Here is an 18,571-nt window from a genome sequence, read left to right on the forward strand (position 1 = left end):
AAAGCATATTATTCCCAACAGTTTCTACAAACATTTATGATATTTGGTATATGCATAGAACTTGAATTTTAGCTACCATATTTCTGAGTAGACTGTTATTATTTTGCAGGTACTGATAATTTCATAGACGTGTTTGTTTCCAATTATACTAAAAATAAGTGAAACGTCGAATGTTACATGATGTCTCCATATTACAAACCTCAATAAGAGTTAAATTCATCAGAATTGTAATGCGTAAAATTAATTATTACTTTTCTTTATACAATTTCAAGGATCTTCAACTTGTTAGGTGTTATTATTAATAGTCAATGTGTAGTTATTCAGTATGAGCAAATCAAAATAAATTACATGTGTGTATACATGTATACATATATATTAGAAGTATGAAGTCAAAATGTGTAAGTAATATTAATATTTTTATTTGCTTAATGGAAAGTTATACTAATTATACTTTCCAAACATGAATCTGTGGGTCCAGTTATTGGCTGGTGTTCTCATTACATTATTTTGTAGAGGCTTATTTCCCTTACTCCTTCTCACTTGCTTTTGAAAATCAACTTTTAAATTGATTTGGCAATAACAGAACCCCTCTTCTGCTGATTACTTTGCTTGTTAAGGAAACACAAAAGTCTGTGTTATTATTTTGTTGGTTGTATATTTTCGTACCTGCAGAAGGTGGCACTAGAAACCGTAGCTCCCCTAGCAGCAAGAGTATTCAGCGGTCGCAGGAAGTGGTTCCACCACTACGATGCCACAACCACCCCTTCGTTGCGCCCTCCACAAGCCACAACCTACCCTCTAAACACTTCACCACCGGTGAGGTTGGTGCAAGCAGTCTCAACAGCATTTCTAGTTCAGAGGGATCCACGTAAGTAATTCTGTCATGAAGGCATGTCAGGAAAAACTAAACCAAGGCAAAATCTGGAGAATATGAGAGATGGGAACAATAACAGAATCTGAATTTAAATTGAAAGCGTGGATCCTCAGTAATTAGGGTTTTGTCATTCATGCACTTTCAAAAGCAAAGAATCATTGACTTCCCTAAATTATTTATATGAGGCATTGTGAAGAAATTAGACACATAACTCAAAATAGGTTGACCATTATTGTGTTTTCATTTGTTCTGCTTCTTGTGGCTAATAGATTGTATCCATAAACACACACTGAAGCACAAACCTCAGAAGTTACTGCTTTGAATTTTAGTCAATAATTAGCTTTTCTGTCACAATTTTTATGCAGTTTTAAGTGAAATTAGTATGTGTTTGTGGCAGACTCTTATAAGTGGTTTTCCTCCAACTGATACAATGCATTATCTTGGTATATGAAAGAGCTTGAATCCTATCTTTTTTATAAAGTTCAACAATGCCTCCAACTTGAAAGGAACACTTGTGTTTTAATAATTTTTTTATTATAGTTATTTGAAGCTATTTTTGCTAGATATTTTAGTTTGTGTTCTACTACAATTTTAAATTGGATGATCCATGAACATTCACAATTTTGCAAGAAACTGTAACAGTTAGATCCTCTTCAATTAGTATGTATCTCATCAGTAGTTTTCCTTATTTAGAACCTTTATTTAATAAGTTTATGTCAGTTGCACTGTTATTCAGAAATTGCTGCTGGAAGCTGAATTTTGTCTTACCATAACTAAGGTAGTAAAGGAAAATTATGTATGAAATTCCTTACCTTCTCATTCATGTACATTTTGAGAATAACCTGTACTGTCCATCCATTGGCTATTTAAAAACACATTATAATTCACGGAGGTTATATAGTGTTGACTAAGACGAGCTGAAAGTTTGATTATGTATTGCTAGCTCAGTAAGAGACCAAAGAAGTGATTGTTGCCTATTTCCAAATATGTATTTCAGTTTGCTGGAGGTACTGAAAAAAGCCACAAGAAGTTTAGGCTAGATAATAGATGCTATAGCTGAGATTTAGACCATTGACTAAGCAGTATTTGGGTTAACCCGTTGAGAAATATCTGTTCTATGTGTCCCATTTTAAACATTAACAACTTTATTTCACTTACTAAACTGTTGTTTTCAAAAATAAAGTTTTATGCATTTTTTCAATGTGACAGTGGCATATTATTAATAACTGTTTATCAAAATTTGGTATTATAATTTTTTAATAATATGCATATTTTATTACATTTAGTTTGAAAATTTTGAATCACCTTATTATTATTCATATCCCTTCTAAGCAGATTATTTATTTATGCTCATTCTTATAAAATATACCCCTTAAAAAGTTAAGTTCTAAAATTACATTTTTATTGTGGAGATGCTAGTACAAGGTTCATTTGTTTATATAGACTAAAACATTTTAAAAATATATTCCTTATCAGTTTATATGATTTGTAAATAAGCAATATTTACTGTCATAGAAACAGATAATGCATTGAAGAGTACTGTGTTCTGTGATGTAATACTGCGTAGTCAGGCAAAAGTTCATGGAAGTTTTGGAGTAATGTACTACCTCCATCTTCGGGGTTGAAGAATAAGTCAAGAAAGGAACCAACAAGAAGCATATAAGAAGCAGAGTGCTTGCTGCCCTTCTTGTTATTTTTTTCTTGACCTACTCTTTGACTATGAAGATGGAGGGAGTATGGTCCCCCCCAGAAAGTAAGTAGACTTTTGCCAGACTACCCAGGGGTACATTCCAGAGATTCTGCTCCTCATGGTTACTGATGTGAGAACCTCAAATACAAGACAATGCATTGTAAGGTGTAGATAAAATCATCCCCTGTGCTCAAGCACCATCACATTCTTAACTTACATGTGTGATGGAGGCGACTGTTCATCTTTGTACTTTGTCTGCCTTTAACCTTCAGAAAGAGCTACCAGATGCATGCTGAAATGAGGTTGGTTGGCCTCTGAGCCTGAAAGTGCTGGTGAAGAAATATATTATAAAACTTCTACTGGTAGATCAAACATAAACGAACACTAAAATATTTTAATGTTTGTGTTTCCCAAAATTAGAGTACCCTCAAGTGATTAGCAATGACAGCATTAAGAAAAAACATGATGTTTTTTTTATATTTCATTGAAGTTGGAGCATATAAATGCTAATGATTAAAGTAACAGATCCAAAATTATATAATCTATAGTATTTTCCCTATAATATGGACAGAATGACTTTAATATAAATAATGTATTGATACAGTGGTATGTAGTATAGTTACTGTGTATATTACTACTTTACCTACTTGCTGAATTTCATAAAAGGACTTGACACATTATTCCCTCCTCTCTGCTTCTTCCATTGTTTAATAGATGTTACAGCTTGCATGCTCCTGCACAGTGCTTGCTGGCTTCTGCTTGCTTGCTTAGTAATGTTATTTAATAATATGTTTAATATTTTTTTATGACAGATATCTTTAATCTTTGTAATGATTTAGCATGACTATCTCTTCTCTCTAATTATTTCTGTGCATTCTAATGTAATTCTCTATCTAGTTTGGTTTCAGGATCACTGTCAAGCACTGAGTCCTTGAAAGATCCTCCAGATGTGAGTCAGCAAAGCTGAAATATCTTGAAGATTTTGTTTTTCAAGAAATCTTAAGATAATAAGAACTTTTCAAAACATCTCATATAGTGCAGTTGAACATCTAAATTTTGAAATAAATTTCATTTGTAGTTTTTTTTGTATATATGTATTCTGAAGGTTTCACAATTTATGTCATAAACTCTTTAATGGTTTCCTTCTAAAGGCAAATCTGTGTATTCTTAAAGATGATACCAGGGTACCTGTGAACAATGGATAGGAATCTTCAATGACTTGAAGTATCAGAAATAATAAGAAAAGTGACTCACTTTTTCTAAGCCTGTGGTGGTAAAGATTATATAGAATTCCCTTCATGAACTTTCCACCTTTCGAAAATCCAAGAATTTGGATTCATTTATAAGAGCATGTGTGGTATAAAAAGTTGAAACAATGTGACTTTGACAGAAGGTTATTGCTCATTTCCTCAATGTTAGTGGGTGATCATTGCTAGCAGTCTAGCTTCTTGGAGAGCTAGAAATATGTAATACTGGAGGAATGTATAAAAATTTGGTTGCTATATCAGTGGAAAAGGATAGATATTTTACTGGTAATCATATTTCTTATTTTTTAATGTTTGATGAATTGAACATTTTGATGAAATTTAAGCAATAAGGATAGAAACAAGGCCACAAACAAGTGCTTTAAAATTATGAACTTGTACTCTGCCATGCTGGTGACCTTTCTGAAAGTGAAGTTTCACTCTGAAGTATTCCATTTTAAAACTGCGTTAATTCTAAACACTTTTATCAAAAGAATAGTATACGGTTAATACTGATTCAACTGGAACTTCATTTATGTGGGTATTCAATGCAGAAATATGAGTTCTGTTTTATGTAAATGATTATTAAGACCTGAACTTCAGAAAATTTAGTCTTAAATTCAATCTCTTAATTTACAAGTGTCTTATTTGACATGAGACTTAACATTACATACTAAAGTACACTGATCATTAACAATGTTTAAAATTGATAAGTATTTTTAATAGATTTATATTTATGTTATCATACTTTGCTTAAGGTAATCATACAGTTTTTGTGTTTCTGATAAACTTATTTATAAGTCCATAGATATTAGTGTAATATAGACTAAAGCAAATGTATCATCCACTTCAAAGAGATGACTTTTGTTACAGTCTTTACTTCATATTTGCTGGAGCATCATCTGAGTGGTTTTCTTTAGCACTTCATTCATATTTTCTCCAGACAGATAGCACCTTTTCTCACTTCTTTATGATTTCATTAATCCCACTCTACCCTGCCTTGCCATTTGACAGCTGACATACTGCACATATTGCCCAGCGAAAGTTAATGGTGGGCAGTTCCTATTTTTCTAGAGTGCTGATTTATATATTGAGTCTTCCATATTCTCATGATATACCATCTGATGTTTGAATGTTGTTATCACTGGATGTTCTGTCTGTATGTTTGTGTTGTATTGTAGATAAACTGTTCTGCACTCCAGGAACTGAAAGCATAAGATCCTGCAAGTTTCTGGAAAATCTCTTTTAAGATATTAGTATTAGACATATTCACAACATCCATTCACACACGCACACATTCACATAAGATGAAGTTTTGGTTCAGTTGAAACTAGCCTTGTTTCCTGAAAATGAAGACTTTCAAGCCAGTAATGTTTTTCTCCTCTAATAACTTTAAAGCAAATGGAACAAATTAAAATATTCGATTTAAGATCACCCTAAAGTCTCTCCCGTCATAAATGTCAGATGGCAATTACATGAACTCCTGAAGTGCTGTACAACATTTTGGTTAAAAATTATTAGAATTAAAAGGGATTATCAAATTAAGGAAGTTGGGATGGTCAGGTCGTGTAACATGCATTGGTGAGAAGAGAAATACATTACATAATTTTGATATGAAAATTTTAAGAAAAGATACCACCTGGATGACCTACATTTAGATGGGTGGAGAATATTAAAATTGGTCTTACAGAAATAAAATGGTAGTGTGTGGACTGGATTCATGTGACTTTGGGGTTGATGGTGGGCTCTTGTGAACATGGTAATGAAAGTTCGGATCCAAATCATGCTAGGAATTTCTTGACTAGCTGATCAACTTTTAGCCGCTTAAGAAGGACTCTACTCCAGTTAGTTTTGGTTTTAATAAATAATGTGGCATAACTGACTAATTCTACAAGCATAATATTTTCTGGTTTTCCTCAATGACTGAACTTAAGATTTCTTTTAAGATCATGCACAAAACAACATGGTACTACTGCAAAATATAATTTTTTTTTATTTCAATACAATAACTGCAGTGGTTGGGCATCTGAAAGCAGGTATGGTTAGAGAGACTATAAATACATTTTTAATTTTCATGTAATGATTTTAGTGTTAGTTGAAAAGTAATAAATGTGGTAACAGATTTTGTGTTTGTAGAGGTATGAAACTTTGTCTCTGACATTAAGGAAAGAATATAGACTGAGGATATTTATGAACAGAATGCTAAGGAAAATATTTGAGTTGAAGATGGATGAAATAGTAGGTTGGGGAAAATTGCATAGTGAAGAGCTTCATAACTTGTACTCTTCACCAAATATAATTGGAAAGATCAAGTCAAGGAGGATGAGCTGGGAAGGGCATGTGTCATGCAGGGGGGAGAAGAGGAATGCATTCAGGATTTTGGGTTGGAAATCGGGAAGGAAAAAGAGCACTAGGAACACTTATATGTAGGGATGTAGGTCAGAAGATAGTATTAAAATGGATCATAGAAAAATAGGTTGGGGTGGCATTAACTGGATTAACCTGACTCAGGATAGGGACCAGTGGAGGGCTTATGTGAACATGGTAGTAAACCTTTAACTTCCATAAAATGTTGGGAAATTCTTGAGTAGCTGAGCAACTGGTCGCTTCATAAGAATGACTCCTATCCATGGAGTTAGTTTTTTTTTTTAATTTTCTTAGTGGGGGGTTGGAGTCCAGCTGAGTCCACTCGGCATGGCAGCCACTGATTGGCCTATTGTAGCCTGCCCCAGGTGATTATGATGATGGAGAATTTGGTGGCATTAAGATTGGCAGGGAAAACAGAAGTACTTGGAGAAAACCCGCCCCAGCGCCACTTTGTCCACCACAAATCCCACTTGACCAGACCCAGGATTGAACCCGGGCCACTGCAGTGGGAAGGCAGTGACAAACCGCAAGTTAGTTAGTTAGTTAGTTAGTTACTTACTTACTTACTTAATTAATTGTTTGGTTATCTAACTAAGTCTGTGAAGTTTTGGTTGCATATTCAGTTATGTTAATTGATCAATGGGATTATTTGTGCAGTTTGATGTGGTGTTATATTACAGGTTGATCAACATTTTGCATATGACACATATTCATATAATGAAATTATAAATTCTTTTGCATGTAATAGCATCTAGAGTATGATGAGTACTAAATTTCAGGAAACAAGGCTTTTTCTAGACTGCTTCTGTATAAATTATTTAAGGTTCAGATCTCTTACATGGACATCATAACTGTTTCTTAACTGGATGGTGGGAGGTCATATCTTTTGAAAAATGTAAGATACAAAAGAAAATGGAGTGAAGCATTTGTGTTTGCTCAAAAAGGGGTCACCAAAAGAAAAATGTGGGGATCAGTGTTATAACAAATTGTTCAAGTGTTGTCTGGTTCTGGAAGACTTGTCATAATTCTCTTTTCTCTTTTCATATCATTATCACAAAAATTTAATCCATTGTTTAGTCATAGGAGAATTTCAGAAATGCCTACAGATTTCTTACCTTGACTGGAATTATTAAAATATTACTGTTGACTTGATCGTTTATTAGGTAATTGGCACTTACATGCTAAATTTCCAGAATCTTAAAAACGTAGTGAAGTTAATTCACTTGCAATGCGATCATTGTCACTTCATTAATCTTTTCAATCAGAAAGTCTTCCAGTATGAAAACATATACCTATGTATTATAATCACATTTAAGTCCTCTAGGGCAATCAGTTTCATTGGTAGGGATAAAGCTCCATTGTTTTGGAAATTACATATTTCTGTAATTCATTAGGAAGAATGTGGATTTAGATGGTTTAAGAACAGTGTACTAAGCATAACATTTTGAGTTAAGAAGGAGGAAGTAACATGAGAGCGGAGAAAATTGAATAATGAGGATTTCCACATTTTGTGCCCTTAACAAAGTATTATTAAGTTAACCAGATCAAGAAATTAATGTTGAATAGTGCATTTGGAATGCATAAGGGATATGAGAAATTTGTATAAAATTTTAATTGGAAAACCTGATGGTATAGGACCACTTAGGAAATACAGATATAGTTGATGTGATAATATTGAAATTGATTTTAAAGACATGAAGTGTGAGGGTATGGGATTGGTTCATTTGGCACAGAATTGGTTCCAGTTATAGGCTCTTCCATATATAACAATAAACCTTGAGTTTGCATAAGAGTTGGGGAGTTTCATGACCAGTTGAGCAGTTATCAACTTCCATAGAAAGCCTCAGCTCCCTAGAATTAGTCCCATTCATTACATCAATTCCTGATTCCAATATAGCAGGGTTTTATTCCATTAGCACTGCTGATCATCTAGTAATGTTGTGTTGCATTTAGTCACTATCATTCTATGTTAGAGGTATAACAAGAGCTGGGTTTTACAAAGAATTTCAAGTTATAACCATGCATAATATTCCACCATGTATAACATACTACTTACATGTGTTGTGTGTCAGGTGGTCTCCATCACTGCGGTTAGCCCAAGATGGCGGCCAGCTGTCAGATTTTATAGATGGGCTGGGCCCAGGTCAGCTTGTGGGTCGACAGGTTCTAGGTGCACCTGCACTTGGTGATATTCAGCTCAGCATGTGCTACCAGAAAGGTTACCTTGAAGTGGAAGTCATACGAGCTCGAGGCCTTCAAGCACGGCAAGGCTCTAAAGTATTGCCAGGTAAATTAGAGGCATGCAGACATATTGTTTGTTTGCAGTTATCCAAGATATTGACTGTTTGTTTGTTTCTTGTTTTATTTATGACAGTTACATTTCTTAGCTGCATAGGTTATACAGTGTGGAATGGTAGGATGAAAGTGAATGATGAAGTGAAATGGATGAGGAAGGAAGCACACATATCCTATTTTGATACTTTGGAATTTGACTGCAGGAGCTGAAAAAATAACAGAAAACCTTGTTGAGTATAGCAGGTTTCTAGACTGAGATTCAAACTCAGGATGAACTGGATATGAAACAGTAGTATTAGTCATTTGATCACAGCTTTCAGTCTGTATGTTGTTGGAATACATAAGACATGGTTTAATGACACTACTTTAATAAGCTTCTCATGGAATGATGTAATGAACAGAGATTATGTGCATTAGCTTGCCAAAGTGTGTATTTTCAGGCTTAAAATATGTCATTTTGATTATTATTCTAATATAGTCATACAGTTATTGTGTTTCTGGACATTGTTCATCGTCCTTTTTTTTTTATTTAAAATAAAACAAGCAATATTTTGGAGGCTGGATTCTGTCTCTCTCATCAGGTGAAACCTACTCAGTTGGGTCCAGTCAATAGAGCTAGTCCCTAACTCTGGACATCAGCGCCAATGTAAGATAGGATATATAAATCAAGCACAATGTAAACTGTCTGTTAAAGAGTTAAAACAAACATTAAAACATTAAAATAACTCCACACACAGATGAGACCTAGCACCTATGAGTATGAATATGAGGGGTGAGCCACAAAAACCAGCCCTTGCACTGTGACCTTCAATGATCTATTGTGCTTCCCCTTTGGATTAACCCTTTATTAATCCTACACTTCGAATGAAATGTAGGACTTTGGGTTTGAAACGTTCTTTCATATATCTGATTCGACCAAAGGCATTTTTTGTTTTGTTATTTTTTAAAACTTCTGCCATTTGCAGTACACTCAACTCTCGATTATCCAGGATAATGGTGGGGATGGAAATCACAATTAATCGAAAACCCGGTTATGACAAATTTTATTAAAATTAATACTGTAATACTGTACCTTCATAATACTATAGGCCTACCTGTATTTAAATTTATTCAACCTCATTTTTATGTCATCTCATGGCCTATTTTATACTTTTTTTACATTACACCGAAGTATGAATTAGTTATTTCAATCACAGTGTTCGACAACATCCAACACTTTTTATGAATATTCATACTTAACACCTAACAAAATTTAATATTGTCGTTTGCTTTTTCTCGGCATTTTCCTTTTTATGGATATCTGTACGAAGCCTATGTAGTATTAACTTGTCACTTAATAAACTGTGCTCTTCACTCTCAAGATAGTCTAGTAAGGATTCCAAATGATCAAGAGCAGCACCCTATGATATTTTCTTACTAGCAGCACTGTCCACCTCTTCCTCATTCTCACTTTCTTCCCGCTCTTCTGGCTGCACCCCCCACTGAACTTACAATTTCGTCACTGCTTAACATTTCGAAGCCCGGCTCACCCGAGTCACAGTCAAACCACTCTCTTATATTTTTCTCATTTACTTCTTCACCACCATGAACTTGGTTAGTCAATTTTGTCAATTCTGTGGCTATCTCATTTTCACTGAATCCAGTGAATCCATGGATTTTGTCATCTTCATTAGTGATGAAAGGCATCAGTTTCTTCCATGATTTTTTCAATACAGATGGCTTTACTGTATCCCATGCTGTTGAAAGTTCGTATATGGCATCTAACATTGAAAAAGACTTCCAGAAACACGTCAGATCATTGCCTTCATCGATGTACTTTTGTAGCAAATTTGATCTGTAGATTCTCTTCATACTTGAGATAACTCCTTGATCCATTGGTTGGATAAGTGCGGTAACATTAGCAGGAAAATATTTCCATCATCTGACCTCAGGAGACTTTCGTTAGGATGTGAGGGCACATTGTCAATGAGGAGCACAGCTTTCTCAGGTAGGCCTTGGGATTTTAGATGGTCACAAACTTGAGGCACAAATTTAAAATCAAACCATTCTTTAAATATCGCTCTATTCATCCAAGCTCCTTTCTGATTAAAATAATGGATAGGCAGACTTGAAGCTACTATTCCTTTAAAAGAGTGTGGTCTTTTCGCTTTGCTGATAACTACTGATGTAAGTGGTGTGTTCCTGATGCAGTGATATTCTCAGTTTGGGTATACTTACCATCAGGCAGCTTGATGGTACAGTCCTTGTTGGTCGCTTGTTTTGCCATGACCCTCATGATTCTGGCACTGCCTGGTACATCATTGATCTGGCAGTACCTCCTCCATGAGGATCACATGGCTTTCCTTATTTATTTATTTATTATAACAGGTGAGGATTTCCTTATAGGTGTCCCACAGACCTGTTCTTTTTGATATATAAAATGGCTTTCTTATTTTAGCTCTTAGCTCACTCAGCTTGTTATTCCACCACGGTGCATTTGTTGGTAAATGAGTGGACTTGGCTGGACAATTATGATAATAGGACAAGATAATGGCCTGTTGCAGCTGGTCAACAGATTGATCTGTGTCCCTTATTGTGCGTATATTTTGTGAAATAGTCTCCAGATTCACCTTTAGGTTGTCCTTGTATAACTCCCAATTGGATCTCCTAGGATTCGTAAAGGTAACTTATTTTGTTGTTATGTGACCTATTTTAAAGCATATGTATCTGTGGTCCGGTAGAGACGGCTTGCCAGATACATGCCAATTACTTAGCAGGTTTTCTATTTTATCTGTCCCTAGTGTCAAGTCAATAATCTCTTTCCTATTGTGGACCACAGAGGTAGGTTCATTACCATGATTTAGAATATTCAGGTTTGAACTCACCAGAAATTCCATAAGGTTTTCTCCACTTGGATTGATGCCGGTGCTCCCCCACAAGATGTGGTGTGCATTGGCATCACGCCCAATGTTGAGTTGCTTTTTCCTGCTATAGCAGTAGTCTGTGGTGTCCCTCATTCCCTTAGTTGGTGGTGGTTCATCTGAGTCATATGGAAGGTAGACCGAAGCAACAATCAGCTCCATGCAACCTCCTTGATACGTGTATATTATCCTCACTGCTATTGAATCCCTAGAACAGAGCTCCAGCAAAGGTAAGGCATTAATATGATTCCTGATATAAACACAGGATCTTGCATTATTACCAGGTACAGCAGAGTAAACTGTTCCCCCCTGTGTTGGTTAAACCTCTTATTTGACCCATGTATAACCAAGGTTCCTAAATAAGTGCTACATGTGCCTTTCCCTCAGCTAGCTGCTGGCATAAAGTTACCATGGATTCTCTGCTGTGGTGTAGGTTAATTTGAAGGAATTTCATGGTATGTGTGTGAATTGTGTATGTGTATGGGTGTGTTTAAGTTTATATGTGTGTGTGTGTGTAACTTGTTTACTGTTCCGTCTTGGTCTCAGACTGGGTTCCATTTGTGGGGGTCCCCTGATCTGCTCTACTTTGGTCTGAAAGAGTGGGTACATCATCCCCCTCCCCCTCAGAGCCCGATTTTGAAGAGTCTATCACAGTTTCTTTTTAGTGCTGAGCTGCAGGGTCTTTTAGCACTTTAACAGTCTCCTGTGAGAGCCCTGTAAATATCTGAATATCTGGTCTTCCATATAATGGTATAAGAGTCCTGGTCTCTAAGTAGGATAAGCCTCTGGCCTTTCAGCTCAGATTGCTTATCAAATTATCTCCAGTGCTCAGTATGGAGTCCAGGATTAAGATGTGCAGTCCAATTCAGTAGCTCTTCCTGATTCTGGGCAAATTTGTCCCTAATCCTGAGAGCCACCTTAACAGGCCTGGGTAGGTTCATGGCATCAGTAGCCTTCAGCCTGGCCCTTGATTCCAGCCTGTACTTGTCGATGGCTTTGATAAGCCAATTACCAGACTGTTGATCGGCACATATATAAATAAGTGCACCTCCCTCCAGTCTGTAGGACTTCAGGTGTGGTAGTTCTCCTAATGGAGTCCCACATAACACCCCTCCCAGTACATCCAGAATGGAGTTCTGGTCATCTTCTGTAAGCTTATCCCTCAAGATAGCTACATTTATGTTGGTCACAGTCTCCTTATAGGTCCCTGGTCCCTTAGCATCCGTAGGCCTTTTTGGAGCTCTGACCGTTTCTATGGGGGTACTGCCCTCCGATCTTGGCCTCTTAAAGGTAAGGGTTTCTCCCTGCCTGGGCGAGCCTGCATTTCCTAGTTTCTGAATGCCCCCAGTTCCTGCTTCGCTTGCCCTAGTGCTTACCTTTTTAAGTTTCCACCTGGTGCATCCAGACAGTGCCTTCTTTGCCAGTCGGAGTCCACTTACTCCAGAGACATGGTGTCCCAGACCTTCTTCTACTGTATGTGTGCTAGAAGCACTAGCTCCCTGCAGTGGTATGTCAGTACTACTGACTCCCAATGGAAATGTTTCTGGTTTTTATTCAGGCAGGTTTCAAACTGCTGGTTTGCCCCTGTCTTTGGCTGAAATTTCAACAGCAGGTTCGCTGGTTGCAACCGGGCATCTTAATGGTGCACCAGAGCTTCCTCCCCCTGCTGAAGTATTTGTCGTAGGGATCCCCTTGGAGGGGAATCCCTCTTCTGTTTAAGGTCCTTATGACCGGTTTTTATTTTGGCACTTTTCATTTTGGTCCCACAAGTCATGAGGATATACAGTAGAAGGTCACCACTTGCAGCACCCCATACGGGTGGAAGGCATAAATACAATGGGGTGCTGCCTGATGCCTGGAGGGGATTGTTCATGACACCAGCTAATAACCACCCCAGTACCACACAGCCCTCAGCATGATGCCTCACACCTTGGCTTAGGTGGTTCAGTCCTGTTAAGGATAAACCCTCACAAGCCTCCAGGACCAAGTGCTGATTCAGGGGGAGGGGGTATCCCAGATGATCACTGGAAGTGCGAGACCGGCTAATCATGAGGTTGCGACCAGGGAAACCTGCATGAAGCAGTCGCCCTGGGGGTGGCATAAAAGCTCCCCACATTCCCACCCCTCCACATGGGTTGGTCAGGCCGTTTTGGAGTGCTGAGTCCAAAGGCTTGTGGCACCTTATCGGTACTCTAGGGAGACAGCTCAAGTAGCTGAAGGTACCCCCATATGAGTGCTCTCCCGCATTCATCCTGGGTAGACTGTAGTGATACCCAATAGTCATTATGCTGCTGCATGGGAGGCTCCAGTCGTAATGCCATTGCCCTTTATGGGAACTTAGCCGCCAGTCCCGGTTGGTCATACTAATCCAGACCCCGAGACTGTTATTGCCCAGCGGGACCATGAGGAGGTGAATACTGTGTCCCGATGCATCCCTGGTCCATGATGCATCCCCCCCAAAGACAGCCGTAGTTTGGCCAACCTCATAGAGGATGGTGTCATTACTACCTGTAACATGTGACCTAAGAAAGTCACAGTTATTCCCGCCAGACCTAGCACCTATGTCCATGCACTGCATTTCTAAAGGTCTCCTTGTTTCTTAGAGATACTAGGGCACAGTTATTATCCCATATGTTGAGGGTATCTCTGAGAAGTTGACATGCACTGGAAATTGTTTCACTGTCAGAACCATTTTCAAAACTGAACATACACTCCATGAGACACCAATGAAATCTTGACCAGTTGATGGCACCCAGCAGAGGAAGTAGTGTATGTACTATATCACATGTAATTTTGGCAGATGTTGTATCAGTGAAATAAGCAGAGTTTTAAGGGTAAGAATTAAGGAGCATAAATATAATGTGACCCAAAGTTTACTTGAGAAATCAAAATTAGCCCAACATGCACATAAAGAAGGCCACAAGATATGCTGGAAATAAGCAAAGGTCTTGCAGATGGAATCAAACACCGCCTACAGGAAATACAAGGAATCTGCCCATGTGTTTCTGGTAGATCAACTGATCAGTCAACCCAGCTTGGATGTCTCTCCTATCTGGCCTCCATTATCACAGCAGAAGTCAGAAAACTACAGTTCTGTCAAGTGTGAATTCTGTGTGAAAATTGTAATTTGTCACTTTAATGATGACTTCTATTCTGATATTGCTTTGATTTTAACAACGGTAGCCATGAAATAGTGCATGGATGTAGGTGCTAGGCCTAATTTTTGTGTAGAGTTTTCAAATGTTTTTAATGTTTGTTTTAATTCTTGCAGGTGGTTTATACTCTGCTTAGTTTGTATATCCTATCTTGTGTTGTTGCTGGTGTCTGGAGACAGGGTCAAGCTCTGTCAATTGGGCCCAACTGGATAGGTTTTGTCTGAAGTCAGAGGCAAAATCCAGTCCCTGAAATGTTGTGTTTTAAATAAAAAACCAGGATGATGGATAATGTCCAGAAACACAATAATTGTATTAATATTACATTGTTTCAAATTTTGGGATCTTATTTAAACTATTCATATTTCATAACATGTATGCAGTTGAGATTTGAGTTTCAATGCAGTTTTAATTTATTTTAATAGAATATTAGAACATCCATCGATGATTTAATTATATACAGAAATATTATCTGTTTGTGGAGTAAATTTAAATTTACTGTTTATACCAGTAATAGAGCCTAGATTATTATTATGACATTTGCTTTTCATTCCTCTCTAAATGTAAAATTACACCATGCCATGAAGGCATGTAAGGATCATAGAGGCAAAGCTTCAAAGCCCTAAATTAGTACATACTTGATGTTAGCATTGTTATATGCGAAAAATAGCAGGCAGATAAAATTTGCTTCATTGCTATGTTCCTTTCAGAACTGAAGTTGTAGCACACTTATTTTTATTTTTACAGCACCATATGTGAAGGTATATCTAGTGAGTGGGAAGAAATGCATAGCAAAAGCGAAGACTGCAACAGCAAGAAGAACACTAGATCCATTGTACCAACAACAGCTAGCTTTCAGAGAACCATTCCAAGGCTGCATATTGCAGGTAATGGGAAGTTAATGGAAGTAATTTTCAGAGTGATTTTATACACAATGTCTATCTGACAAGTTATTTGTTTCCATTTTTGTGTGATGTGGGCGTGCCATAAGGATATGTCACATGTTTGGAATTTCTGTGTGAGTATATGGTCAGCTCACAAGTCTCGTAACAAAATTTCTGTAAAAGAGCAAGGAAATTTTATGCTTGTTCTGGTGGTTTTATGACAGCTAGAAAAGTATGTGAGTATAAAAGGGTCAGAGATAATTACAGTTTCAGTGATTGGGAGGGGAAGGCAGCCCCCTTGTGAACAGCAAATGAACTGTCATTTGACATGAAAAGAGGAATGGTTCTAATCATGGTTTAGGAATGGGAATCAATCACAACTGAGGTCTCTTGTTGTTTTTTCAGTCCTTTGATACAGAGGTAGATTTGGACATGCTGGGATCTTAGCTACTTCAAAATTATGAGGTCCAATATAAAATACAAAGGATATACGTTATTTTAAGATGGACAATTTAAGCAGAAGTATTTTTTTATATTATTTTTATATTCTATCCCTGTAACAGGCCGTGGAGGCCCATAGGGTTGTGAGACGTTGAGGGTCCCACATTATCTAGACAGTTGGCTCAAAGATGGCAGTAAGGTTGTCAGCTTTATGCACCGGCCATGCTCTACTCCCCAAGAAAATTATTTAATTAATTCATGGTACTCATTTCTGTTAGAGGCTGAGTTGACCCCAAGGCCATAGTGTGGCTGGAAGGATTAGGTCAATTGAAAAAAATCCAATGACCACATCAGGACTTGAACCCGTGACCTTCCAGCTTGTAGCATAGTGCCTCAACCAACTATGCTACCGCATGCCCCCATGCAGAAGTATTAAGGTGTGGGAACATCCCCACATAACACGCTGTTTCGCCCGTCTTTCAGACAACACTCACTCCTAAGTGAATATCACATTGCCCGACATTGCGCTCATATTTATACAGTACTCGCTGTCCAGTCCAACTTCATATCATCGCTGGCCAATCAGTGCTCACAATTGCAACTGCAAGTTTCGCTCCACCCAGCAAGCATGATATAAAAGGCGGAGCCCAAAGCTCGCATTTGTCAGTGATCACATTCAGTTCAGAGCGATCGGTCATCAGAGGCATCAGCTCTTCACTGCGACCAGGCAACTGGCATAGTTGCCGCAAGTCTCCAGCAACCAGGCAACTGAAGTAGTAGCCGCAAGCCTCCAGTGACCAGGCAGCTGACGCAACTCCAGCAACGGCTGCCTCGGTCGCGAGGCAGCCTTTTCTGCCGGTGCATGCAGCACTACATCACTGTCCAGACAGGCCAGCTGAATGGTCGTAAGACTCCACCTACTACGGAGGAGCGAAATCTGCCAGCACACTCGCGGTGGAACAAACTGCCCTTTGAGGGCTAGCCAAATTTTGAACATTCCACATAGCTTCACAGCTATTCTGTAAATTCAGTTTATACGTTTTAATATATACAATTGTTACAGTTTTACATGGTTATCATTTAGAACCTCGACAATCCCACAAAAGTTTTAAACTTTTATATGGTTTTTGACAGATGCAATGAATAAACAGTAATGAAAGTAATATTATCTAATATTGCCTATGTTTCACATCCATTCAGGTGTAAATTAAACACTTGCAAGTATAGTTTCGTGAAATCTCATTATACTCTTACCAGTTTAGTATCTTTTATTTATTTTATTACCCCATTGGTCATCTCTCAGTATCAAGGTAATACCATTTACTTTGAGCTTAGTATATTTTTCCTTGTCCTTGTCCTTCATACCTTACTGCTTCATAAATTTGATGCCTTGCATCTTTGTGATGATTATGTAAATTGGTTTTGTAGTTACCTAACTAGGTTCATTTTTCTGGAATTCATCCATCACTGTTTGTAGTGCTCCCTAGTATTCCACACTTGTATGTTTTGGTGTGTCATCTTTTCAGTATATTTATTAATGAGTTATGTAATTCAGATAAGTTCTCTGGGTAGCTTCCTTTTGCTGATAACACTGAAATTTGTCATGCCATTATGTGTGCTACTGATTGCATTCTGTACAATTTTATATTAATTATGTATGTGGCTGGTGCCGTGCTAGCTTAATGAAATTCAGCAAGACCAGAGTTATTTCCTTTGCAAGAAAACTAACACTTTGATTTATAAGTATAAAATTTGTGAACCCATATAACCTGGACTGACATCTCATAGACCTGGGGGCTTTTTTAATTTAAAACTCCATTTCCACAATAATTTTTATGATATGTATTTTAAGTCAGTACATTGTTTGGTTAAGTTTATTCTGTATGATTTTATATTTTCCTGCATGACTGTTTATTGATATTACATTTTACTTTAGTTACGTCTAAGCAGGTGGCAGAAGAAATATAAAAATATAAGTTAGAATTAGTGGCGTACAGGAGGTCAGATGGGATGGAGGTGGCGCTGAACCAGCAGGTGAATATACATTTTTCTATGGAAATTGGAATAGGATCATGAATTAGGTACAGGTTTTTTGTACATAAGAAAATCATATCAGCAGCTAAGAGGTTAGAGTTATATTTTAGCACCCCATTACTTTGGGGCATCATCCTTTATTATCAAAGTATCCATCAATAATGCAACAATTGTTGCATTATTGACAGATACATTGATAATAAAGGAAGAGGTTAGAGTTTTGTTAGTGATAGGATGTCATACATAATACTAAGAGGTTGCTGGTGTGATATCATTGTTCTGAATGTTCATGCCCCAACAGAAGATAAAATTGATGATATAAAGGACAGGTTCTATGAAGAACTAGAACATTTGTTTGATAAATTCCCTAAATACTATATGAAAATTTTGTTAGGAGGTTTCAGTGCCAGAGTAGGTAAGGAAGACTTTTCAAACCAGCAATTAGGAATGAAAGTTTACACAAAATTAGTAATGATAATGGAGTTAGAGTAGTAAACTTTGCCACATCAAAAAACAATATTATATTTAAGCATCCTGTTGCACTCTACACGATAAATGATACAAACTCCGTCCTAAGTGCAAACAATACATATTTATATGTCCCTGATCTTGTTCCTTCCACACTACATGTTTCGGCCTCTATCGGCCATCATCAGGTGTACGCTCTTAACGTTTCTGCCACACTGAACC

General features: G+C 37.3%; 1 protein-coding gene across 13 annotated transcripts in view; it reads left to right on the forward strand.

Annotated features, from left to right (window-relative positions):
- Positions 1–18,571, forward strand: part of LOC111866799 (regulating synaptic membrane exocytosis protein 2) — a 204,580-nt gene that overhangs the window by 163,100 nt on the left and 22,909 nt on the right. For 10 of the 13 annotated variants that reach the window (XR_004513257.1, XR_002843211.2, XR_002843213.2 and 7 more), the window contains 3 exons: positions 673–868; positions 8,248–8,462; positions 15,270–15,409. Coding sequence is in view for 2 of the 13 variants with exons in the window: in XM_033752415.1 (XP_033608306.1) it covers positions 673–868; positions 8,248–8,462; positions 15,270–15,409 (551 nt within the window). In the remaining 11 variants the exon portion in view is untranslated. Of the gene's footprint in view, positions 1–672; positions 869–8,247; positions 8,463–15,269; positions 15,410–18,571 lie in introns of those variants that run through there. The other 3 variants (XR_004513258.1, XR_002843212.2, XM_033752416.1) reach the window with 2 other exon arrangements.

This window comes from Cryptotermes secundus, unplaced genomic scaffold (assembly GCF_002891405.2).
Source record: "Cryptotermes secundus unplaced genomic scaffold, Csec_1.0 scaffold446, whole genome shotgun sequence".
Classification (NCBI taxonomy): Eukaryota; Metazoa; Arthropoda; class Insecta; order Blattodea; family Kalotermitidae; genus Cryptotermes; species Cryptotermes secundus.